Below are 26,277 nucleotides of genomic sequence, written 5' to 3' on the forward strand. Positions count from 1 at the left end.
AAAAAAATAATAGAACATGAACATAGCTTTGGGTCAGATTCCCCACCGGCCCCAGTTTGTTTCTGGACACTTTCTTTTGCCTGCTAAAGGGCTCAGAAGTGTGTACACCTAAGCCTGGGGACATTTATAAACTACTTTTTAATGAGCCTCGATTTTGGATGAAATGGCGTGGTGAGCCAGCTGCTCTTCATGTAGTTTTTGCTGTAAATCCTTCAAAGAATGAAAATTGAGGACCAGTCATTTCCCCAGGGAATTTTTCCTTCTTATTATTTTTCTTTTTGTAAAGTCATTATTATATTAAGGTATGGGTATGAGACATTAAAAGAGATAAGGGGTATCATGTGAAACAGGAAATCAGACAATCAACTATAGAAATTAAATATAGAAATTAAATCAGATCCTGCAGGCAGGGTGGAAGGTGACACTTTCTTTTCAGAGTTGTCTTCAAAAGTAGGAATGGAAAACAAAACAAAAAACAAAGACAACCCGCACTCAGTTGCAGAAGGAAGCTGGGGTCTTGGCCTGACAGCTGTTAATGTCTTTATGAGAGGGCAGCCATTCAAGTGCCTTTTCCAGAATAGACCAAGGAAGACAAGTCCAGTTCAGTTTTTAAGGCTTCAGTCAGCTCTGTGGCCAGCAGCTCATGGAGGGACACACCATCGTGGGAGTACACCCAGCTTTTCCCAGTCCAGTCGTAGCGCTTGGGTCCACTGGAAGATAAAACAAACACACGGGAAGTCCATGGGATGCTCTAGGAGAAGCACTAAGTTTTGTTTGGGATCAGAGATGTGCCCTGAAGGGTGGTGTTAAAGGATTGGTGGCCGGCCCACAGTGCCACAGGGAGGCGATGGAAGGTGTGGGAGGGGGCTAGAGGAAGAGGTCAGGTCCCTGAGGGTGTTCTCCAAGGGGATGTTGGAACCCTGGTCTTCTCTTTCTTTGCTTCCAGCCACCATGGGGTGGGTGGCCTCTTCTACCATGTGCTCCCAGAATGGTGCTGGGCTCACCACAGGCCAGATGTGATAGGGCCAAGCAACTGTGGACTGAAACCTCTGAAATTGTGAGACCCAAAACCCTTGCTTCTTTTCAATTGATCACCTTAGGTATTTTGCCACAGAGATAATAAAAGCTGACCAGTACACAGATACCACAAAGACTGCCACCAAGATACTGCCCAGAGTATACAAGTGAGGCACATATTTGATTTCTTTTTTTTCCTGTACTATGAATGGAACCCAGGGTCTTGGCTAAACAGACATTCTACCACTGAGCTATATCCCTCATGCCATATATTTGATTTCTTGACTTAGTGTCTTTCTATTTAAGAATAATTATAAGTGGGGGGCAGTGGTGCATGCCTATAAATCCTAGTGACTCAGGAGGCTGAGGCAGGAGGATGTCAAGTTTGAGGTCAGCATTAGCAATTTACCAAGATCCTGTTTCAAAAAAGAAAAAAGAAAAAAAGAACTGGAGATGTAGCTCAGTGGTAGAGCACCCCTGGGTTCAATCCCCAGTACCAAAATCAATCAATCAATCAATCAATCAATCAATCAAAATACAAAAGTTAGAATAATCACATAACCCATCTTCTGGAACATTCCACAGAAAAGTTCTCAAGACCTGAAAACATTTGGCTCTTATCTGTCAGTCTCCAGGCATCCGGTTCTGACTTTGCCTACCTCACTTATGATACTTGCTATCTTAGAGCAGTGCTTATAAAAATCATGGCCATTTTGTGTCACTGACATGATTTGTGCCTTGCTTGCACTATTATTAATTATTATTATTGCTTAGGGCAATTGCTGAGGTTGGCTTTGAATTTGTGATCATCCTGCCTCACCTTCCCAAATCCCTGGGATTATAGGCATGTACCACTACATCCAGCATTTAAAAAAAAAAAAATTTTTTTTTTTTTTTTGGTACTAAGAATTAAATCCAGGGGCACTCTACCACTGAGCTACATCCCCAGCTCTTGTTCTTTTTTTTATTTTGAGACAGGATCTTTCCCCAAGTTGTCCAGGCTAGCTTGGGACTTTGCCATCCTTTTCTATCAGCCTCCTAAATTGCCGAGCTTACAGGTGTGCACTACCAGTCCTGGCTAAAAAACCATTTTTCTTAATCAAATTTTACATCCTTGCAACTGAGTGCTTGACTGGCTAGTTCATCCACTTGGGCTCATTTACTGACAAAAATGGCACATGAACTTCACTTGGGGAAGACTGTATTATACGAGTATTCCTCCAAAAGTCTGTATGTGAATGTGTGGTCCCCAGGGTGGGGTACTGGGAGGTGCTGTGGATCTTGAAGAGGAAGAGCCTAGCTGGACACGTGGTTCACACCTGCAAGCCCACCAACTCAGCAGGCTGAGGCCAAAGGATTGAAAGTTCAAGGCCAGGCTTAACAATTTAGTGACATCCTTGCAGCTTAGTGTCAAAATAAAAGTAAAATAAAAAGGTCTGGGGACATAGCTAGTGACAAAGTGTCCCTGGGTTCAATTCCCCCCTCCCCAAAAAAAGGAGGAAGACCAAGGGAAGGGTCCTTAGGCCATGGGGACATGCCTCTTAAAAGGACTGTGGGACTTTCACCTAATCTCTCTGCTTCCTGGCTTGACATGTGACTGATCCTACATGTGTTCCCACCTTGAGGTATTACCCTCACTGGAGGCCAAACCAAGGATCCTCCCTACCCTCAGCCACCCAATCTTAAACTTTGTTTTCTTTTCCTTTTTTGGCAGTGCTGATGATTGGACCTGGACTTAAGCATGCTACATACGCACTCTACCACTGAGTCATCCCTAGCTTTGAATCTCCAAAACTGTGAGCTAAATAACACTCTTCTCTCTACAAGTTAGTCACCTTAGGTATTTCTCTGTGGTCATGTGAAGGTGACTAATCCACTTTATTCATGTACACAAAGTTGAGCTGTTTTTGCCATGACTTGTTACATCAGGTATACACAATGTGTCCCAAATTCCATCTCCTGGAGGCTGATGGATGGGGTGACATAGCAATGGATATCCTGATGGAATTTAGGAGGCTGATAGAAGAGGATGGCAAAGTCCCAAGCCAGCCTGGACAACTTAGAGAAAGACCCTGTCTCAAAATAAAATGGTTCTGGGAACACATGAACAGGGGCACATTAGCGTTAGCCCATCTGGGTCACTAAGGGGAAACTTTCCAAAGACAGGTGGGCAGGAGTTGGCCATGGAAGGAAGCTAATGTGAAGCATCTTTTAGAGCTATAACGTTTTAAATAATTCCTGTATGGGGCTGGGCATGGTGGTACACACCTATCATTCCAGCAGCTTGGGAAGCTGGGACAAGAGGAACATAAGTTCAAGCCAGCCTCAGAAACTTAGGGAGGCCTTAAGTAACTTAGTGAGACTCTGTCTCAAAATTAAGAAAGAAAAAAAGGGTTGGGGGATGTGGCTCAATTGTTAAGTACCCCTGGGTTCAATCATTGGTATCAAAAAAAAAAAAAAAAAAAAGAATTTCTATATTGCCAAATAAATAGTGGGGTTTGAACATGTGCCCAGGAATACACATAGAGGGGAAGCTGGGAAAGTAGCTCAGAGATAGTATAGATTTGCTTATTAGCATGCATGAGATATACAATGCCCTGGGTACAACCTTCAGCACCACACACAAAAACCAGACAAATAAAATGGACAGGGCTCTTGTTTATTCTGCACATACTGCTGAACACAAACCACCTGGGCCATTAAGAAGAATGGAGAACAACGGAGAACCTCCATTGGTATGGTATTCTGAGTTCGATACCAGGTAGCCAGGTAGAAGGTGAGTAATATCCATGCCCCTCCACATCACTCAGGACTCTGACCTAGCTCAGGTGCTGACACCCAGATGTTCCCCAGACCTCTCCTTTATCCTACCCTACAACCTACAACCTCCTCAAGGTGGGCAATGTTGCTAGGAAGGCTGCCAGTTCCACAGGACTGGAAAAGTTGTCAACTGAAAAAACAGATCAGAAACAGCCCTATAAAAGACATTCTGGGGCCTGGGGTTGTGACTCAGCCATCGAGCACTTGCCTAGAACATGTGAGGTGCTGGGTTTAATCCTCGGCACCACATAAAAATAAATAAATAAAATAAAAGTATTGTGTCCAACTACAACTAAAAAAATATTAAAAAAAATTCTGGATTAAATAGAAGAGCTGAAAGGGGAAAAATTAAAAAAAAAAAAAAAAAGGAAAATGTTTTGGAGGAATTAGGCTTGATTCCCAGCACTGCAAAAAAAAGGTCCACTTGGAATTTCTAGGAAATTATTATTATCCAGTAGTATGTTTCTGAACAGGGTTTTTTTTTTTTTTCTTTCAAATGTGATGCTGAGGATTGAAACCAGGGCCTTGTGCAAGCTAGGCAAGCTATCTACCATTGAGCTATACCCTAGTACTTGCCTATAATTTTTTTTTTTTTTTTTTAGCACTGGGGATTGAACCCTGGGATGTTTTGCCACTGAGCTACATCCCTTTTTGTTTTTAATTTTTAGATAGGGTCTTGCTAAATTGCTGAGGATGACCTGGAACTTGTGATTCTCCTGCCTCAACCTCCTGAGTCACTAGAATTACAGGTGTGCACCACTGTGTGTCTGGCTATACTTTTTTTTCTTAATTACAAATACCATTAGGCTTTCTAAGAATTCCACACTGGTTCATTTGGGCCTTTCCCAATTCACACTCCATCTGTTCTCTTTGGAAGTGATAATGAATGACCAGGAAGGTCAGTCTAAGAGCTCTGTGGGCATCTCTCTCTTCTTTTCTTACAACCACTTCAGTAGCAGCTGGACTGCAGAGGCTCTGCGTGTTCTCAGGCTTTGAGACGAAGGCTGTCTGCAACACAGTTTTTTATTCCTCTACACTGAAAGCACATTGATGAAGGGATTAAATGCCCTACAGTAGTGACTTATAACACTGTCCCAGCTATTCAGCTGATCCCTAGCTGAGATGCTCAAAACAGACTAGTGCTCAAACTTTAATTTGCTTTGAAGACAGTACAACTTGCTCAGATGCAGTAATATCAAAAACAGTTTTTTTCCATGGTGCCAGGGATAGAACTCAGGGCCTCCTGCATGCTAGGCAAATGCTCTACCACTGTACCCCCAAAAAATTTAACGGAGGTTCAGGTTTGTTCAGGTTCTGAAAAGTTGTGCTCTTTTTGCTTTAGATCTTGCCAACATCCTGATGCCTGTTGACGGTAGTCAAGTTATCAGCAGGGAGAAGCTATGTCACTAGAGTGAACTTTGCTACTGAAGATGGGACAGGCTGTAAATATCAGGAATGAGTCACCTGCAGATACACCTCAGAGGACCCTTCTTAAATGGTCTATAACAACACATTTCAAGAAAGTTAAACCAGTACAGATTTCAACTTCTGAACATACCTGGAGGGAGATGATAACCAGATTTGCTTGTTTGGGGTCTGCTTGTTGATCACATAGGTTCCTAGATCTCCACCCAGTTTAACTGTTAGGACACCACTCTAGGGGAGATGGAAGAAAGAATGAATAAAACAAGACAAAATTAGCACTTTGCAATAATTTCTTTATATGTTATAATATTTCAATGCTTTCCACGTACGCAAGTACACCACACACAGCATAAAGAAATCCTTCATGAGGCTGGGGATAGAGCCCAGTGGTACAGCGCCTCCTTTGCATGCACAAGGTCTTGGGTTCAATCCTCAGCAACATGCATAAGTCTTTTTTTTTTTTTTTTTTTGTACCAGGAATTGAACCCAGGAGGGCTTAAGCACTGAGCCACATCCCCAGCCCTTTTTTATATTTTATTTTAAGACAGGGTCTTGCTAAGTTGCTGAGGCTGGCTTTGAACTCGGGATCCTCCTGCTTCAGCCTCCCATGCCGCTGGGATTATAGGTGTGTGCCACCATGCTTGGCTCACAAAAGCCTTTAGTATTAGGAATAGATTGCACAGAAAGAACACTGCTCTCAGGATCAGAACAGGATTAATTATAATGTTTATACCTCACAGTGCTTTTCCCCAGGAGGTCAGCAAGGCAGGGATGGCTGACTTTCTGTTCTAACATGTGGGATTGCTGGCTTGTTGCCTCCCTCACTCCCTCCCACCAATCAGAACATACTATAGGATGTTAAGAATGCAGACACCAACTCTACTAGAATATTGTTCTAGCCTGAGTATCAGACATGACAAGTCCATTATGAAAAAAAGAAAGTGAAGGAAGGAAGGAAGCAGTCAACGCCCCCACCTTGCTGGTCACAGATGAACAGTGGTATTAGCTATGCTGATAGAAGGAGCAACTTCAGCCGAGGCCTGTTATGTCCAGATCCTTCCCACACATCTAACAAGTATCTCAGACCGTCCACTCCACTCCATTCCACTGGGACTCTATTTTCCTCTAAAGAGCCTTCCATTCTCAAAAGACTGGTTGGGCCATCTTTGCCCAATAAATGCTCATTTAAATTTGAAAACACTCTTTCAACAAAGGAGCTCTTTACTCCCAAGGCTTTTGAACTCTACAGAGTGGCAAAATATGAAAGAAAGGGAGACAGGGCTAAGTTCCCACTGTGGGAACTGGTAAGTGGGGTTGGGGGGGTTGGAGAGCCTGCTGTTCCCCACCGTGTTCATGACTCCCCCCAACGCAAGGCCAGGCAGCCTTTCTCTATGCATGCAAGAGCCCTGGGAACCAAACAGGGATCCCTGAATGATTCTCACAAGGCACTTCCACAAATAGAAGGAGCCACTGAAATGTAGGAAGGCGATGATAATAGTAATAGAACTGAACAGTACCAGGGTGACGCCATGAGGCTGTTTGTGTGTACCTGTGGTGTCTGCGTGTTGGGCAAGTGCTCTGCCACTGAATCCTGCCCTTCCACATTAACTGTTCTTAAGCGTACAGTTCAGTAGTGTTAGGTACCCCCACAGTATTGTGAGCTACGCCCTAGACCATAGTATTTTTGTTTTTTTTGTGATGCTGGATCAAACCCAGGGTCTAGTAATATGCTAGGCAAGTACTCTATCACTGAGCTGCTTCCCCAGTGGCACCTTCTCTATGTTGTTTTTATCATTTTAAAAAAATATATTTTTAGTTATATACGGACACATAACTTTATTTTTGTTTATTTATTTTTAAATTAGTGCCGAGGATCGCCAGTGCCTCACATGTGTGAGGCAAGTGCTCTGCACTAAATCACAACCCCAGCCCTGTTTTTATAATTTGTTTTTAATTAAAAAAGAATCATATAGCTGGACATGGTGGCACATGCCTGTAATCCCAGTGATTTGGGAGATTGAGGTAGGAGGATCACAAGTTCAAGGTGAGCCTCTCAGCATCTTAGAAAAACCATGTCTCAAAAAATAAATAAGTGGGGCTGGGGATGTGGCTCAAGCGGTAGCGTGCTCTCCTGGCATGCGTGCGGCCCGGGTTCGATCCTCAGCACCACATACCAACAAAGATGTTGTGTCCGCCGAGAACTAAAAAAAAATAAATATTAAAAATTCTCTCTAAAAAAAAAAAAAAAATAAATAAATAAATAAATAAATAAATAAGTGTTGGGGATGTAGCTTAATGGTACAGTGCTCCTGTTCAATCCACAGTAATAAAGAAAGAAAGAAAGAAAGAAAGAAAGGAAGGAAGGAAGGAAGGAGAAAGGAAGGAAGGAAGAAAGAGAAATAAAAATAATAGCAATACTGGGAATGCAAATTTTATGGAAAATGAGAACATAAATAGAAATATTACCTACTATTTACTCTCCCTACTCTCTGCCAGTCTCTGTTTGGCACTACGGGAAATTGCTTACAACTAGAACATAAGCACTGGAGGTGGGAATCATTATTCCAGTTCTATAGATGAGGAAACCAGGGGTTTACAGAGGTAAAGAACACCAGTAACTGCCAGAGCTGGCCTTACATCCAGGGTGGCTGGGTCCAAAAACACTAGTCTTCCCACAACTTCCCATTAACCTGTGACACAATCTTCATTCTCAGGTAGCTGCCACCAGTTTTTGTTTTTTAATTTAATTATTATCATCAAATTTACCAATATAACACTCTTTTTTTGTGTGTGTGTGGTGCTGGCGATTGAAACCAGGGCCTTCACATGCCAGGCAAGAACTGTTCAACTGAGCTACCTCTCTGGCTCTTTTTATTTTGAGACTATGTCTTGCCCAGCCTTGAGCTTGCAATCCTCTTGCCTCAGTCTACCAAGCAGCTGGGATTACCGCATGTGTTGCCACATTTAGTTCTATTTTGGCATTCTAAACAGTCTGTGGTCACATTTTACCCAGTCAAGTGTGGCAGACTCAGTAGTCACCTAGTGACAAGAGGTACTTTCAACTCTGGTGGGGTGTCCCTTTAATGACCAACAAGGGGCGAGGCCTGGACCCAGACACTGACATTACCCATTATCTGATCAGATGACATGCCAGCCAAGAAGCTGCTCACCCCACAGAGAGGAAACTGAAGAAGAGATGTTTTTGAGGAATCTGAATCATTGCTTTGTCTACTTGGCCAGCAGTAAGTTGGCAAAAGACCTGTAAATGCTGAGTGGCATAATGAAAGTATGTTTTGGAAAAGTATGTGGGCCATATTTTATTTAAAAAGTGAACCAACATTTATTAAACCCCTATTGTGTATTCAGTACTGTTCTAGGCATTGGGATCAAAGAATGGACAGAGTCCTGCTTGCCAAGGTGCTCAGACTAGTCTTAAGAGCATAGTTACGCTGGATATGGTGGTACATGCTTAAAATGCCAACAACTCCAGAGGCTGAGGCAGGGGATCACAAGTTGAAAGCCAGCCTTGGCAACTTTGTGAAGTCCTAACCAACTTGGAGAGACCCTAACTCAAAATAAAAGATAAAAAAGGACTGGGGGTATGGCTCAGTGGTTAACCACTACTGTGTTCAATCCCTGGTATCAAAAAAAAAAAAAACCTCAGGAAGTGAGGGTGCTATGTGCAGGGAGTATCTCTGCAGGAAAAGGTGTCAAGCCTGAGAGTAGTAAAAGTAGAAAGGAGGCTTTCCAAAGAAGATAACTTGCAGATGGACCCCAAGGGTAGAAAAAGGCTCCATTCCAAAAAGCTCAGGTAATAGTGTTATGGGTGTTTTATGGTCTACAGTGTAGTTTCAGTTAATTTACTTAATACAGGAAATACATAAGATTGCATCTGAAGGACTGTGATCAGGAATTCATATCACAGGGTGGGGAGGGAGCATTTCAACATATTTATAAGTTCAGACTACAGAGGCAGCCACTAAATACCTTTACCTTTCTAAATATACAGTTGAGGGTTTTCTAATGAGTAATTTGTTAGAAATAATTTTTCCCTGGCCTGGGGTTGTGGCTCAGTGGTAGAGCACTTGCCAAGTACACATGAGGCACTGGGTTCAATCCTCAGAACCACATAAAGAATAAATAAATAAAATAAAGGTATTGTGTCCAATCTACAACTAAAAAAAAATTAAAAAAAAAAATGGTTTCCTGGTGAGCAGGGTGATGCTCAAGGTTTAAGGATTGGCTAGAAAAATGTAAGGCACCACTCCCTTGCAGGAATGGGTGATAGAATCTGGTAGGTCCAGCAGCCAATACTCTTCAGAGAGACAGAGAGTAGAATTCTTAAAGGTTCTGTGACTCACCACTGAGTAGAAGTTTTGACACCTGATTCAAACTGATTCAATGAGGCAAACCTAGTCTAGCCACTACAATGCTGGCACATTTGCTGCTGATGCTGCTGCTTTTTTTTGTTTTCCTTTTTGGTGCCAGGGTTGGAATCAGGGCCTTGCATGTGCTTAGTGCTCTGCCATTGAGCTAAATCCCCAACCAATGACACATTTACTTCTTTTTTTTTTTTTTTTTTTTTTTGATACAGGGGATGGAACCCAGAGGCTCTTAATCATGGAGCCATACCCTCAGCCCTCTATTTATTTTTCATTTTGAGACAGGGTCTCACTGACTTGCTTAGGGGCTCACTAAATTGCTGAGGCTGGCTTTGAACTTGCAATCCTCCTGCCTCAGTCTCCTGAGCCAGTGGGATTACAGACATGCACCAAGGCTTGCTGCCATATTTACTTCTTCTTCTTTTTTTTTGGAGTTGTAGATGGACACAATGCCTTTATTTTATATGTTTATTTATTTATTTTTTTATGTGGTGCTGAGGATTGAACCCAGTGCCTCACACATGCTAGGCAAGTGCTCTGCCACTGAGCTATAGTCCTGGCCCCTGCCACATTTACTTCTAATGAAACATTCATGCAAAATACCTGGGTCAATCTGGGGCTTTGCTAATTCTGTGAGAACAGGTTGCATGACTGCTTTTGTGGCTTGTTAATCAATATTTGCACACATGAGCAGAGTGTAGTCTGAGAACTTGTTTCAGCCCCTGGTGGGGAGTCTGGGGAAAGGAAGCCTGAAATTTTTACAATGCTAAAATCATTTCCTGGATGGTCAGGTGGTGAGCTAGGCTGTAAGCAATTCAGCCCTATGGGGGATCTCTTCATGAGCACTTTTTAATTTCTATTTATTTATTTATTTTTAGCAGTGCTGGGGATTAAGCCTGGGGCCTCACTCATGCTAGGCAAGCACTTAACCACTGAGCCACACCCCGAGCTTCATAAAGCACCTCCCTGCTGTTGCTGACAGCAATCTCTGAGCCCACCTAGAAGATATCCCTCCTTTACTGCTGGTTTACTTCATTTTACTACTCTCAGGCTTGACACCTTTTCCAAGGCTTTGCTGCCTGTTCTATCTTAGGGAGTCTCTTCTTTACCTAGTGGCCTTATAGCAACATGAACATCATTTCTACCACTTCAATTTGACAGTTGATTGTCCTACATAATCCTATGATTGAATCAAAAAATGTACACTTCGTGACATTTCCTGCTATTAATTAATTGCTGTCAAGAGGATTAACCGCTGCCTCTGAGGGAGGGGGGAGGGGGCAGGGAGAAGAGGAGGAGGGGAGATTTTTCTCCCAATGGCAAAAAAGAGATCTAAAGGCAAACAGTTCTAAACCTAAAAGCAGATTGTTGCCTAAGTCTGCCACCTGGTGGCCAATAAATAAACACCAGCACTTCCTTGACTCCTAGGATCTGGGGCTAAAGTTTCATCCAATTCAGTTCTCAAACCAACTGCAGAATAGAATTTACCTGGGAGGTGGGGATGTAGCATAGTGGTAGAGCTCTTGCCTAGCACACATAAAGCTCTGGGTTCCATTCCCAGCATTGTCAAAAATTATCCCTGCTTAAGGACTAGCTGTCTAGAGTGTACACCTGTAATCCCAGTGGCTGAGGCTAGGGATAACAAGTTTGAGGCTGGCCTCAGCAACTTAGCAAGACCATCTTCAAACAAACAAGCAAATAAATAAGGGCTGGGGGCATAACTCAGTGCTAGAGTACCCCTGGGTTCCATCCCCTGTAACAACAAAAACAAAAAGAATTGGTTGTCTAGTTCAGTACTGTCCCTGCTAACCTGCTACACAAACACATGCCCAGGCCTCCTCCCTTATTTACTTTATGGGTATTAGGTGAAGGTTGGGGATCTATATTAATATTTTTTATGGCTCTAGAAATCTGTATATTTTTTTTTAAGAGAGAGTGGGAAAGGAGAGAGAGAGAGAGAGAGAGAGAGAGAGAATTTTTTTAATATTTATTGTTTTTAGTTCTCGGCGTACACAACATCTTTGTTGATATGTGGTGCTGAGGATCGAACCCGGGCCGCACGCATGCCAGGCGAGCGCGCTACCGCTTGAGCCACATCCCCAGCCCGAAATCTGTATATTTTTAACCAGAAATGAGGCTCAGAGAGGCAGGGTGACTGGCCCAGAGTCAGTGGTAGGGCTGGGTTGTGTCACTGAACCCTACAGGGCCTTTGGGTCCCTCCCATTACTCTATGCTGCTTGTGCTTTACTCTGCCGCAGAGGCATTCTTACTTCCATAAATTAAAATTCTTATGGAGAAACAGAAAAATTACAATAAGCCAAGCTATACCCCAAAGGAGACGTCATAGTCCTCCAGTGTACAGGGCTTGTCTGCAAGGTCTTCAAAAAACTCCGCCAAGGCGTCCAGTGTTTCCTCTGCTAGTCTTTCATAGGCGGTTTCGTCTAGAGAGCTGCAGTGGGAACAAATGAGTCATCAGAAAGATATGATTACCAGACTGCTCCATTTTTTAAAAAAAAAATTTTAATACTTATGTTTCAGTTTTCGGCAGACACAACATCTTCATTTTATTTTTTTATGTGGTGCTGAAGTTCGAACCCAATGCCCCGCGCATGCCAGGCAAGCACATTACCGCTTGAGCCACATCCCCAGCCCCAAGACTGCTCCACTTTTTAAAAATCCAATTTATATGTATTTATCTTTTAGTGATTTTTAAAAAATTGATGGGAAATAATTACCATGTGTGAAAATTTAAATAACATGAAAGGAGTTTTAGAGTGATGCCTTTCTTCAAATAGATAGTCCTTATCCCCAGAAATTTGAAAATTTAACCCAGGGACAATATGCCACTGAGCCACATCCTCAGCTCCTTTAATTTTTTTTACATGTATTTTTTTAGGTGAAGATGGACACAACACAATGCCTTTATTTTTAAGTGGTGCTGAGGATCGAACCCAGGTCCCGCCTGTGCTAGGCAAGCACTCCATCCTGAGCCACAATCCCAGCCCCTCCTTTAATTTTTTATTGCGAGAAAGGTCTCATTAAGTTGTGTAGGACCTTGCTAAGTTGTTGAGGCTGACCTCAAACATGTAATCCTCCTGTCTTAGCCTCCCTAGCTGTTGGGATTACAGGTATGCATCACCATTGGGATTATAGTTGCATGCCACAGTGCCTGGATAGATGTTCTTTTTTCTTTTTTATATTTAGATTGGATTTATTATTTTATTATTTATTTTTATGTGGTACTGAGGATCAAATCCAGGGCCTCACAAATGCTAGGCAAGTGCTCTATCACAAAGCCACAACCCTAATCCCCTACATGTTTTTTTTAATATACAATTGAAGCATGTCACATTTTTCACTTAGTATTTATAAATGATTCATATTTGCATATATGGATTTTTATTGTATTTTCTATTACTTTAACCCATTTCCTTCAACTGGACATTGAGGTTGTTTAACTTTTTTTGTTATTAAATTTTATGTTGGGCAAACCACAAGGTTGGGAAAAATATCAACATTACATATATCTGAAAAAGAACAAAGTCAGAATTATAGCCTATACGTCAATAAGGAAACTCAAAAAAAAAAAAAATACTGGGCAAAATACTTGAATAGATTTCATTAAAGAAAAGATGCCCAAATCATCAATGAGCATATGAAAAGGTGCTCAACTCTGTTAATCTTCAGGAAAAGGAAAATTAAAAAACCAGGATACTAGTGGGTGCGGTGGCACACACTTGTAATACCAGCTATTTGGGAGGCTGAGGCAGGGGGTGGCAAGTTCAACTCCAGCCTGGGCAACTTAGCAGATCCTGTCTCAAAAAATAAAAAGAGCTAGGAATGTAGCTCAGTGGTAGAGCACTTAAAAGAATCCCACTTAAATAAAACAATACAAAACAAAACACCAACCCCTCACACAAGCAGATACCACCAGAATGATTAAAACGAAAGACACAGGTGATAATGATAATAAGAGTTGTCCAGGATGAGGAGCCACCAGAGTTCTCAGCTACTGCTGGGCAGCAAGCAAACTAGACAATCACTTAGGAAAACTTTTGGCAACTTCAGTGAAGTTGAACATATTCATATGCATGAGCTACCAATTCCACTTAAAAAAAAAAAATATATATATATATATATTTAGTTGTAGCTGGTTACAATACTTCCATTTCATTTATTTATTTTAATGTGCTGAGGATCGAACCCAGGGCCCCTGCATATGTGAGGCAAGCACTCTACTGCTAAGCCACAACCCCAGCCCCCCACTTTTTAAAAAAAAAATATATATTTTTTAGTTGTAGATGGACACAATACCTTTTATTTATTTATTTATTTATTTTTTATGTGGTGCTGAAGATCAAACCCAGGGCCTCACACATGGTAGGCAAGCACTCCACCACTGAGACACAACCCCAGCCCCCAATTCCAATCTTAGGGTACACTTAACAGAAATGCATACAGGTTCACCAAAAGACATGTTCACAGCAGAACTATCCTACAGCTTCAAGTTGGGAACTGCCCAAGTAACCACAGATAACACAATGCATAATAAATTGTGGTATATGACATAACAAAATAGAATTTTTTACAACTATAAGAACAAATTTGAGCCAGACCCTGTCTCAAAATAAAACTTAAAAAGTGCTGGGGGTATACTTCTCCTGAATTCAATCCCCAGTGTCACTGAAAAAAAAAAAAAAAAAGAAAAAAAAAAAAGCAAGAACAATAAACAATATGGACTAGTTTCACAAACATAACACAATGAGAAGAAGTCACACACGAACATTTATACTTAATAATACAGTATACATAAAGTAACAAAATAGGCAAAACTAATCCATGCTATTAGAAATCAGAATGTCAGTTACTCTATTAACCACCAGGAGGGAGAAGGGGATTAGGGGATTGCCTGCAGGGGCTGGTGAGCTGGGTACTGGTTACACAGGTATGTTCAGGATTTTTTATTTTTGTTTTTGTTCAGTTTTGGAAACATTATCAAGGTGCACACATGACTTGCAGACATTCTATTCTATTTTTCAATATTGAAACATTGCTGTAAATCCAGAGAGAACATAGATTAGTTGTTGCAGGGGACAGGAAAAGGGATAAATTAGGTGTGACTGGTAACTGGTACAGGGTTTCTTTCTGGGGTAATGAAAATGTTCTGGAATTAGTAATGGTGACACTTGTACAACCCTATGACTATACTACCTCCCCTCCCCCAAATTATGTATTTGATGGGCTCTGAATCATAATAATAAAACTATTGCTACACTGGGGGTGTAGCTCAGCATGATTAAGGACCCGGGGTCCATTCCTGGAGTCACAAAACAAACAGAACATCCTACTGTTATAATAAGCAATCCTTCTAGGAGCTTTTGGCCCCAAGAGGATACATCCATCTGTAGGTTGAGAAGTACACCAGACAGCTCCATATCTGAGAGTCCAACGGGGCTAAGGTAAGACACCAGTGGCTGCAGATAATTAATGTGCTGCCGTGTACTCCTGCCGTCCACTCTGAACGTGCCCTCTACTTCAAGGACAAGGTGGGGCAGACTGCAGACTGAGCAGATAGGAGGGGTCTGTTCTTTAAAGAGAGTGGTGGTCTGGTAGGTTGTGATGGGCATTTTGAGAGTAAGATGGAGAGAATGAGAAAGGTGGGTTGATACTTGTCTTGAGGAATTGAGGAACCCAAAAGAGACACATCTCCTTTAGATAAAAAAAGTCAAAGTCCTAAAAATCTCTTGAGTCCAAAGTCAAGAGGATGACAGGTGCCAACAGCAGAGCGGGCCACTCAGGATGATGGTGTGCTCCCCAGAGGTCAAAAGGAGCCCCTGGGGAAGGGAGCTGGAATCGGGGCATTCTGCAAGGGCAGGGCATCCTCTCTACCCTCACAGGACTGCCTGGAGGGGTCAGGAGACAGCAGCAGAACATCTGTGAGGGAGGAGTGCTAGAAATAGGGCCAGAAATACCTCCAAAGCAAACCCTTAAAATATGCAGCCCACAGTGCTGGCTTGGAGCTCTGTGGTACGGGTCATGAATGCAGACACAGCAGGCTGGGACGCTCTGGGGGTGAGTGTGTGGCTCCTCAGTCTTTGTAAGCCATGCAGAGCCTGCAGTCAGTTTGGTGCTATGGAAACCTGGATGGCCAAGAGTCTGCCTACTGAGCATACAGCTCTCTGGGGATAGTTAGTACGGTCCTTTGTATAGGTAGCTCTCTGTTTCTTTTAACAAGTATAACAAAATTCTAAGAGCCAGGCAACAACTGATATGTTTGCAAGGAGAGGAAGTGAAAAGGAGCATTTGTGCAAATATGGAAAGTCAAATGAAGAATCTAAGGTTTTGAACACAAAGGCCTGCCAGAAAGGGACCCAACCCTATTGCAAAATCAAACTGAGGGTATCACTGGTCCCCAATCTTAATAGTTTCATGACCTGAAGGTGCCTGTCTCTAGGTTCAAGAAGCTGGGGATGGGGACATGCAAAGATATAGGCAGCTGGAGGCCTCCATGAAGGGAAGAAGTCTGAATGATGTATTGGCATGAGGGACTGGCTGGGAGTAAACAGATCAGAAGCATACTATGATTCAGGGGAAAATCCTGTCAGCAAAAGAAAAATGAATCTGACCTAAAACTGCCTACGAGAGCCTTAAAAAGCCTTTGGCACCTCAGCCTGTGGTCAGCAGAACTGTGGACTGTGAAGGCTGCTTGTCCCCAGGAAGTCTTGCTTCCTACGCCTGCCTTCCCTGAGCCGAGGGGAGCAACGGGCGAGGAGAAGGCTCCCGGAGGCTGAGCCAGGGATTTGTAGAGCATCATCCTCCACCCTGGGCTGCAGCAAGACCCCATTGCTGCCATAGGCCAGGAATATGTTTCTTGTCCGAATGGGAGTATTATGGCAGTTAATCTGTCCTTTGCCATTACCATGTGTGTCTCTCAGTCAGAAGAAGCCAATCCTAGACCTGAGAGAGAGAGAGAGAATGGCATGTCACCCAGAAATCTTGGACTTTGAGGTGGATGCAGACCACATGGCTGTTTGGTTGGCTCTCTTGAGTCTGGGGGTGTATCCATGTGTGGAAGAAGGTCCTGTAGGTATCAGTTAGCTGCATAGATAGATAGGATAGACTGTAACAATGTCCAGCAGCTTTCCACAGGGAAGCCACTGCCCATGTCTTTCAGGATACTCACTAGCCTGCATTTCCCAGACTGCCCTGTAGTCACAAGGATCATGTGACTAAGTTCTTCCCACTGGAGCGTGAGTGAGGGACAAGTGCCACTTACAACCCTTTGATGATTCCAGCCCCCTTCCTGTCAAATGGAACTTGGATGGCGACCAGGCCAAAATAATGCAGGCAGTAAGGCTCTGACAGGAAAGAGCAGAACTGGAAGATACTAGCAGCCTGAGCCCCTCTACATTTCATGGAGGAATACCTACCCTGGGCAGTCTGGAGAGGGAGACACAAACCATGACTGGTTTAAGCCACTACATTTGGGGGTCTATTTGTTACAACAACATATTCTTAACTAGGATGCTGAAGAAAATACTAAAAAAATCTGGAAACAACCTAAACGTCCAACATGTAGGAATCAATTAAATGAATTATGAAACATCCATATAACTTAATACTATTTCATGAAAAATAATGTGGTAGATACTTAATGATGTGGAAAGGCACCTGAGAGAGTTGCCGCTTAGGGAGAAAACAGGTTCTAGACAGGACAGGCAGGGAGGAGAGAAGAAATCTCTCGATGGAAGGTGTCTTAGTCTTACCCTGGGTTGCTGGAAGTTCCTGAGTTCCTCAAAGGCATCAAATAGACACTCTGCTTTTTGACATTCAGAATCCGGTTGAGGTAGTGGAGGTTCAAACTCTAAAAGAAGAACATAACATTACCACTTTTTTCAGTCTATTGCAATCCAATCACAAGTGGTTCCTATATGGTTACTTCTACATTTAGGAGTAACAACTATGTTATAACTTTTCAGGAATATTTCTTAGGAATTGCTTTCCACTTTTCTATAATGCAATAAAATAGCTCCCTAAGTCTCTCACTAAGATCTTGCTGTTCAGTATAGTGCTCATAAGCCACGTGTAGCTATTTAAATTTAAGATAAAAATTTAAAAAGTAGTTCCTCAGCAGCACTGGCCACATTTTACGTGTCCTGAGGCCATATGTCATATGTGCTAGTGGTTCATACTGAACATTTTTATCATGGCAGGGGGTTCTACTGGGCAGTGTGGCTGCAGGCTATTCAGGTGATGTGGCAGTATTCCAATAATCCTAGAATTTGACTCAGAAAAACATCAAAAGATAGCAAGAGGCGAAAGTCTGCTGGAGTTCGAAAGAGAAGCGGACTGCCATCTGACAGATGGTAATAGCAGGATCTGCAGGGGAGAATGTGACCTGTTGATTTTTTTCCTTCCCTAAGTGCTGGGCACCCAGGTGATGAGGTGTGAGTTCATAACCATTGGTTTTGCTGCAAATGACCAGCTGCAAAGACAGACAAGATTACAGACAGGAGAGAACTGAGAGCAAGGGAGAACAGTGGTGCAGTCAGCGTGGAGGCAGCTGGCCTGGGAGTTGACAGAGTGAGGTGGGGGTAGCCAGGGGCTCCTGAAGGAGCTCAGCTGGCCTTCATCCAGGGAAGACACAGAGACCTTTAAGAGGTTAATGATAAGATTATACCCTTCAAAGGTCACTCTGGTGGTCAGAGACCTGTAGATATAGATCTTGAGCTAATAGCTCCCTTGGCAAGATCAGAAAGGAGGTGGCTGAGAGAGCGAGGGAGCTTACAGGGCTGGAAGTGGGCAGAGGAGAGAGTTGGGAGGCCAAGTGCAGAGAGTGTGTTTAAAGGAGGTGGCTCTGAAGGAGAAGGGGGCAGACATAACAACACTGTTAGAGCTGTTTCTTTTTTGGGGGTACAAGGGATTAACTCAGGGGTGCTTATCCACTGAGCCACATCCCCAGCCCTTTTTATTTTTGAGACAGGGTCTCTCTTAGTTGCTTAGGGCCTTGCTAAGTTGCTGAGATTACAGGCATGTGCCACCATGCCTGGGTCTATTGCACTTTCTAGAATGTTCTCTGTCTTCCTGGCCCTGCTTTCCCTGTTTATATGTATAGACTCATTTAGTTCTCATCATAATCCTGTGAGCATAGTACTACTTTATTGTCTTTACTCAAAAGAGGTAGGTTGCTACAAATGCTCGATTAGCGAATTATTCCTAGGGAATACAGGGTTAGGTCCTTGAAGCCTCTAATGGCTATATGACTGTTTATGTGCATTTCTGGTTTCATATATGTTGTTGATTCATTAACAATGAACTTGGGACCTCAGCACTATAACTCACACTGAGCAAGATGAATCTCCTTGTGCTTACTTTCAGTACCAGGCTTGGGACCGTTTTAAACAATGACATCACCAACAGAAAGCACAAAAACGTGAAAACATGGCACTGAACAGAACACGAAGATGACCCGTGCTCACACCGTGGGAGCTGGACCAAGACAGAGCAAAGTCCTGTTTCACCTCTGCTGGGAACGTGCTCTAAGGGGACTCAAACTTTTTGCCACTCTGAGCTTGCCTACTAAACAATCATGAGAGCCCTGAAGGTGCTGATTTGGGGCATCAAATTGTAGAAAATACACAAATTCAGAAGTACAGAATATGCAAATAATAAGGATGGATTGCATTTGTATTTTACAGATAAGAAAAATGAGGCACCAAAGGGTAACTCCCCCAAAGTCACACTGACAGAAAGGTATAAAGTGGTAAAGCTGGGATTGGACCAGAGCTATCTGCCACAAAGGAAAGAATCACAAGTCTGGGAATCAGAACAGGGTTCAAACATGAGGAGAAAGTGTTGGAGCATGTTGAGTTTCCCCTCTAGGGAATTTCCCTTCTTTCTTGGGTCCTGGCCTCTCAAATCCTAGCTGTCTCAGTCTCTCTGATACCTTCCCAAACCATTTCCCCCAGCATTGGGGATTGAACCCCAGGCCTCATACATGTTAGGCAAGTGATCTACCACTGGGCTACATCCCAGCCCTTATTTTATTCTGAGACAAGGTCAAAGTTGCACAGGCTAACTTCAAATTTATAGTCTTCCTGCCTCTGTCTCCTGTGTAGTTGAGATTATTAGTATGTGTGGTGCTGAGCATTTAAAAAAATTTTTTTATATAGTTTTGATGTATTCTTATTGGAAAGTTTGGTCAAATGCAAGTTACTCATTGACAATCAGCTATCAGAGTTTCTTTCTTTCTTTTTTTTTTTTTTTTTTGTTTCTGGATGTTGGGGATTGAATTCTGGGCATTGCATATGCTAGGCCGAGCCACAGTTCCAGCCCCAGGTGTTTTTAGTCATAATAAAAAACCTTTGCCAAATACTCCTTACCTTGTATCTTAACCTGTTTTTCCCCCCATCAATTTGACATATCTTGGGCTACTGCCAAATCTTTCAGGACCTGTGTTCTTTTCTGAAGGAAGTGATCATGGTAATACTTGCTATAGACTGTCATGAGGATTAAGCAAGAGAACCTGAATATCTCAAATACAGGGCCTCAGGGTGTTCAGTAAATGTGTTTTGAAAGGTGTCAACCAAAGGGTGGAGACCTGGAGGTGAAAGAGGCAAACTCCAACCTGAGGGTAGCAGATAGAATTCACAGGCTTCCTGCTGAAGCCACCCAGAAGCCACCCCTTCTACTTCCAGGTCTCCCCGAAGCCAACTGTGCTATAGGTTTGCTGAGTCTCCATGGTCTAATGGATCTGTGTTCTCATGGGATGCATCTAGGAAATACTAGTGAGTTTCTAGCTTTCGTGTCTCAGGCTCAGGACCCACATGACCCAGTTATCACCTATCCTGGGTAGGCCAGAAGGGAGGCCAGCCTTTATCCTGTTGCCCAGTCACTCTGGGCCCTATCTAACCACAACACTTGAAGAATGAATCAGTCAGTACTCCTCCCTTGCTGGGGGAAAACAAAGGGATATAAACACTTTGGAGACCAAACTTGTTGATCCTGGGTTAGTCCTTTGTCCAATAATTCCATCCTGAGAAATTTACTGGAAGGAAGGGAACAACTGTCCATGCAGAGAAACACGAAGCAGCACGATAGTGGCAGAACTCTGCAATCTGATGAATGCCCAAAAGGAGCCCAGATGAGGTGTGATCTATTCACCCAATAGGATAGTCTTCAGCGGGGAAAACAAGTAAAGGACAGCTCTGGGCATCAGTTGTTGATGATACTCAAAACCACTGTTAAACAGAAAGGCCGAATCACAGCAGAATGTCTTTATGTCAACAACAGATGTTTAAGGAGAAACACATAAAAGGTAAGACTCCCAGGAAAGCGGGGAGGTATAATGAACAGAACCCAGGACAGCTGGTTCCTCCAGGGGAGGGCAGGGCAGTGCCTTCTGAGGCCCAGCACAGGCCTTCTGAGGAATAAACAAATTCTCTCAATCTGACGTAGGTGACTTGGGTATCTACTGTCTTAGTCCCTTTGTGTTGCTATAACAAAATGCCATAAATGGTGTGGCTTGTTTAAACAAGAGGAATTCCTCTTAACAGTTCTAGAGGCTGGAAATCCAAGATCAGGCACTGCTAGATCTGGTGTCTAGTAGGGGCCCGTTTTCTGGTTCATAAATGGCAACCTTTCAGTGCGTTCTCACTTGAGCTCCTTGGGCCATTCCACAGGGGCACTCATCAATTTGGAGAGCTCTACTCTCATGAGCTCATTACCTGCATTACCTGCCAAAGGCCCATCTCCTGCTGTCACCCTGGTGATTAGGTTTCAACATACGAATTTTGGGGGAACACAGCATTCAGACCCTAGCATTTATTATTTTATCTGTAAGCAACAGAGTTGCTTTTTGTTTTGTTTTGTTGTGGGTTTTTTTGTTTGTTTGTTGTTTGGGTACTAGAGATTGAACCTAGGGGTGTTTTGCCACTGAGTTATCTCCAGATCTTTTTATTTTTAAATATATATTTTTTAGTTGTAGATGAATGCAATACCTTTATTTTATTTATTTATTTTTATGTGGTGCTGAGGATGGAATTCGGTGCCTCACATGTAGAAGGCAAATGCTCCACCATTGAGCTACAACCCCAGCCCTTTTATTTTTTATTTTGAGACAGGGTCTCAATAAGTTCCTGAGGGTCTGGCTAAGGTGCAGAGTCTGGCCTCAAACTTGTGATCTTCCTGTCTTAGCCTCCTAAGTCACTGGGATAACAGGAGAGTGCCACCTCCCCCAGCAATATGGATATTTTATATTCCTTTTGTGGGTATAAACTCATGTATAATGTCTCTGAAAGACAACAAAAAGGAATTTAATGTGAATTAGAGCACAGCCTGCTTGTTAGGCTTAAAACCTAATGGTAATGGAGTCATAGGGGATGGTTTTGTCCCTTTAGGAAAATGGGTGGATGTCTCAAGGCCATTCCAGGGATGCTGAAGTGGCTGTAGCAAGAGATTATGAAGACTGAAGAGGCAAAACCCTCAGGTTAGGGCTGGAGTTGCAGCTCAGTGGTAGAACACTTGCCTGGCATGTGTGAGGCCCTGGGTTCAATCCTTAGCACCGCATATAGATAAATGAAATAAAAGATCCATTGACAACTAAAAAAATATTTTAAAAAAAGAGGAGGGTGTTTAAAACAAAACAAAACCTTAGGTTACCTCCTGCACAAATCTGTCTCCAGCATTAAGGTGATAGGTTAAAGATGTTGGCCCTAGTTTCCTTTCCTTCAGGAACAGAGGCTTCCAGCAAAACCAGAGCCCTTGCCAGCCATCTGGGAATGGGGGCTGCAGAGCGGCACTCTTCAAAGCCATTCCTGTAGATTCTGGGTTCCTATGTGCAAGCTAACAATCAAGACATAGTACACACTGTACCCAGAGTTGCCCAGTGTGGTGGCCACCAGCCACAGTGACTGCTGTGTACTAGAAATGTGAGCAGCAAGACTGAGGAGCTAGAGTTTATGCTTCATTTAAATTAATTTAAAATGATTAGTTTGGGTGCAATGGCACAGGCCTGTAATCCCAGCGGCTCGGGAGGCTGAAACAGAAGAATTGTGGGAGTTCAAAGCCAGCCTCAGCAATGGTGAGGTGCTAAGAAACTCAGTGAGACCTATTCTGAATAAAATACAAAATAAGGCTGGGGATGTGGCTCAGTGGTTGAGTGCCACTGAGTTCAATCCCTGGTACAAAAAAAAAAAAAATCATAAAAAGTTATTTAAGAAAATTTAAGTATGTTTGAAATGACCTGACTATGTGAACCATTGTTTTCAATTGTGATTTTTTTTTTCCCCTCTTTTTGTGGTGCTGGGGACAGAACTCAGGGCCTCATACTGGACACATTCTGTCACTGAACTATATGCCCAGCCCCCAAATGTGATTTTTATAAACTCTAAATATAGCTCAAGTATTTCCAGGGAAATTTAACATCTGAATTGGGATGTGCTGGAAGTGTGTGAATATGGAAAAAGAAGGTAAGATATATTATTAATCATTCTAAAAATAATGATCACATGTTGAAATGATAATATTGGGATATATTAGATTAAATAAACATATTACTAAAATTAATTTCATGTTTCTCTTTACTCTTCAATATAGCAATCAGAAAATTCTAAATTATGTATTGGCTATTTTTGTTGCACAGCTGCTCTAGAAGCAGAAATAGGGGATAAAGAAAGAAGGTTGGGGGCTGGGGATGTGGCTCAAGCGGTAGCGCGCTCGTCCAGCATGCGTTCGACCCGGGTTCGATCCTCAGCACCACATACCAACAAAGATGTTGTGTCCGCCAAGAACTAAAAAAAAATAAATATTAAAATTCTTTCTCTCTCTCTCTCTCTCCTCTCTCACTCTCTCTTAAAAAAAAAAAAATAAAAAAAAAAAAAAGAAAGAAGTTTGGGCCAGGCGCGGCGGCTCACGCCTGTAATCCCAGTGGCGCAGGAGGCAGAGACAGAGGATCATGGGTTCGAAACCAGCCGGAGCAACAGTGAGGCGCTCAGCAATTCAGTGAGACCCTGTCTCTAAATAAAATAAAAAATAGGGCTGGGGATGTGGCTCAGTGGTCAAGTGCCCCTGAGTTCAATTCCTGGTCCAAAAGTAAATAAATAAATAAGAAAGAAAGAAGGATGGGGAAAGGCCTCCACATGAATTCAGGTCCTGATGAAGTTCAGAGTCCAATGGCTCTTATAGACCAACCTGAGGACTCTCAAGGCTTTAAAAAGGATGGTGGTCTCAGTTGCCACACCATTCTCCAACTGCACAAGTACTCAAGATGTGCAAAGGAACTGGAATAAACAGGTTAAACAACTATAATTAATTTATGATTGAAAAAAAAGAGGTCCAGTGAGTGACCAAGGATGCCAATCATCTAGGCATCTCCAAATGACCCCTAAGCCCAGTGTACACCACCTGGGTGCCAGCTCAATGCAGAGTGTGCTCCCCAGTCAATTGCCTGTACAGCTACTGGGTATCACTCCTTGTCACTCTCCTAAGTTAAAAACTGCCACAAACTATAGTGGCCAAGTGCACTGAAGGTGAGTGCAACAAAGGAAAGAGTGATAGAGGGGATCTGGGGTTCCTCGTGGTCACACCTGCTTATTTTCCCAAAGAAACTGGGAAATCTATTTTCTAGGTCCCAGTTTTTGCAATGGTGGCAACCAATCCTGAAGTTTCTTCAAACACTGTGTGGGCTACATAACAAGTGGGCAACTTATGCTTAAATCCAAACCCTAGCCACCACTTACAAGTGGGGTTGGACCTCCTTTGTCTCCTGCAATACAGAGTTGTACCAGCCACTCACAACTGATCCAAGCCGGCCACCAGGCCTTTGCCTGTGTGGCTCCCTATCCTAGAATGCCCTCCACCACTACCTTGCATCCTGGGGACCACCGGCTTTCCCAGACCAGGGGTAGTTTTCCTTGGCTCCACAGCCCTTCTTTGGGCTTCTTACTTTCAAATTATGGAGTGCCGGACTCACATACTTGTTTGTATCCTGAAGCACTGAAGTTTTACATGCTAGTACAATATAGCACTCAGGCAGGCAAAACGAATATCACCCTTTATCTCCTCTGTACAGAACACGAAGTTCAAGAGAGGCTCAGAGAGGTTGGGAGAATCCCGATGTCACCCAGGTCTGCAGAATCGGAGAGCCAGAATTTGGAATCCAGATCAGGTCGTTTTCCAAAAGCTGGACTCCAGCTTCCTGGCAGGTCTAGCAGCTTCACCTCGCTGGAAGGAAGGGTTTCATTCACAAAACCCAGGCTTGAAAAGAGTATGTGGCAGGAAGATCATGAGTTTAAAGTCAGTCTCAGCAAAAGCAAGGCACTAAGCACTGAGTGAGACACTGTCTCTAAATAAAATACAAAACAGGGCCGGGGATGTGGCTCAGTGGTCGAGTGTCCCTGAGTTCAATTCTCAGTACCCCCTTCCTCCCCTCCCCCAAGTTTATGTGTATATTTCTCCATATATTCCACATCAATAATACACATAAGAGCATTATATAATATTGCATACATTAATGTTATACTTCAATTCTCACGAAGGCAAGTGACAAGCTTCGAGATAGCCACAGCTCCCTCCAAACGCACCGGCCATTTGCCCTGACTTTGCCGGGCCGTTGGCTCGCAGTCGGTCGGCAGGACAAAGTATGGTGCTCTCCAGAAGCCAGTGGAAACGTAACCCCGACCGCGAAAGGAGCTCGCAAGGCCCCTGCCCGCCGCCCTCACCGCCCAGCACGTCCCTCAGTGTGTGCGCATGCCCGAGCGCGCCCCCGAGCGTCCTGCGTTCGCAGCGCCTCCCCCGCGGGCGTATGGCCGGGGCAGCTGCCGGGCACGAATACTCACGGCTCGGCCGGGCGCACAGGCCGCGGCGGTCCCCACGCCCAGTCCACGGCGGCTGCAAAACCGGGCGAGCTCCACCGGGCGCGGGGCCCCGGTGTGGGCCTGGACCGGGCCGGAGGACGCCGACCGGGGCAGGAGGCCGGCGGCCGCGCGGCGCCCGAACGTCCACATGCTGCTGCGCTCTGCCGCCCGCTCCACCCTCCCGCGCGGGAACGCGGAGGCGACACCTGGTGGCCGTGGGCCGCAGGCGCCGGGGTTGGGCTCCCGCGCTCAGGTCCATTTCTTTAGTGGGGAAGCAGGCAGAGGGAGACCTCAGGAAGAACTTCCCAGCATTGTACTATCGTGTATTTAACAAAGCGCGGACCTTACCTCTTGGGCAGCATCTTGAATGTATAACCAAGGACCCTGACCTCAGGGAGACTTCAGCCTGGGGACCCGCCGCTGCAGAAATCCTTGCGGGGGAACTGGATGTGTGCAGGCTTCGAAACTGCTGGTCTGCACGTATAGGTCACATCAGTTAGGAAAAACCTTTCTGTGTCTTGTCTGTAAAATGGAGTTTATAAAAGTTTCCACATGTATAGAGTTGTGGGGATAAAAATGAGTTAATCCTTGTAAAGTTCTTTGACTAGGGACTGGTTCTTATTAACTGTACAATATATGTTAGCTATTACTGATAGATTTTAAAAAGAAAGTTTTACTTAGGGTATATGTTGCAAAGGAATACTTTTGGAAAATGTGAATACTTTTGAAAAAATGTGAATACTTTTTGTGGGTAGACAGAGGAGATAGGAAGGTGCTGA

At 43.6% G+C, this 26,277-nt stretch overlaps 1 protein-coding gene and 1 long non-coding RNA gene across 2 annotated transcripts in view; one reads left to right on the plus strand and one right to left on the minus strand.

The window, feature by feature from the left end:
- The window catches only part of LOC144377265 (uncharacterized), a 50,957-nt gene extending 29,996 nt beyond the window's left edge, over positions 1-20,961 (plus strand). Inside the window, exons 2-3 of the long non-coding RNA XR_013438082.1 lie at positions 2,732-2,813; positions 19,023-20,961. This is a non-coding gene — a long non-coding RNA (uncharacterized LOC144377265). The remainder of the gene's footprint in view (positions 1-2,731; positions 2,814-19,022) is intronic.
- Fxn (frataxin) lies at positions 241-25,692 on the minus strand. Its single transcript, XM_078047560.1, has 5 exons — positions 25,481-25,692; positions 17,411-17,508; positions 11,973-12,093; positions 5,396-5,493; positions 241-710 (listed from the first exon to the last, which is right to left on the minus strand). The coding sequence occupies exons 1-5, from the start codon at positions 25,646-25,648 to the stop codon at positions 560-562; spliced, it is 636 nt and encodes a 211-aa protein (XP_077903686.1). The 5' UTR covers positions 25,649-25,692; the 3' UTR covers positions 241-559.
- Between the last annotated feature and the right edge of the window lie 585 nt (positions 25,693-26,277).

Source organism: Ictidomys tridecemlineatus, chromosome 4 (genome assembly GCF_052094955.1).
Source record: "Ictidomys tridecemlineatus isolate mIctTri1 chromosome 4, mIctTri1.hap1, whole genome shotgun sequence".
NCBI lineage: Eukaryota > Metazoa > Chordata > Mammalia > Rodentia > Sciuridae > Ictidomys > Ictidomys tridecemlineatus.

Excerpts from the sequence above, each read along its gene's own strand:
- Fxn (XM_078047560.1), bottom strand. The coding sequence starts at position 25,648 with ATGTGGACGTTCGGGCGCCGCGCGGCCGCCGGCCTCCTGCCCCGGTCG. Across the intron at positions 17,509-25,480 it reads CCTGTGCGCCCGGCCGAGCC|AGTTTGAACCTCCACTACCT; the intron begins GTGAGTATTCGT and ends TTCTTCTTTTAG. Across the intron at positions 5,494-11,972 it reads ACTATGACGTCTCCTTTGGG|AGTGGTGTCCTAACAGTTAA; the intron begins GTATAGCTTGGC and ends CATCTCCCCTAG.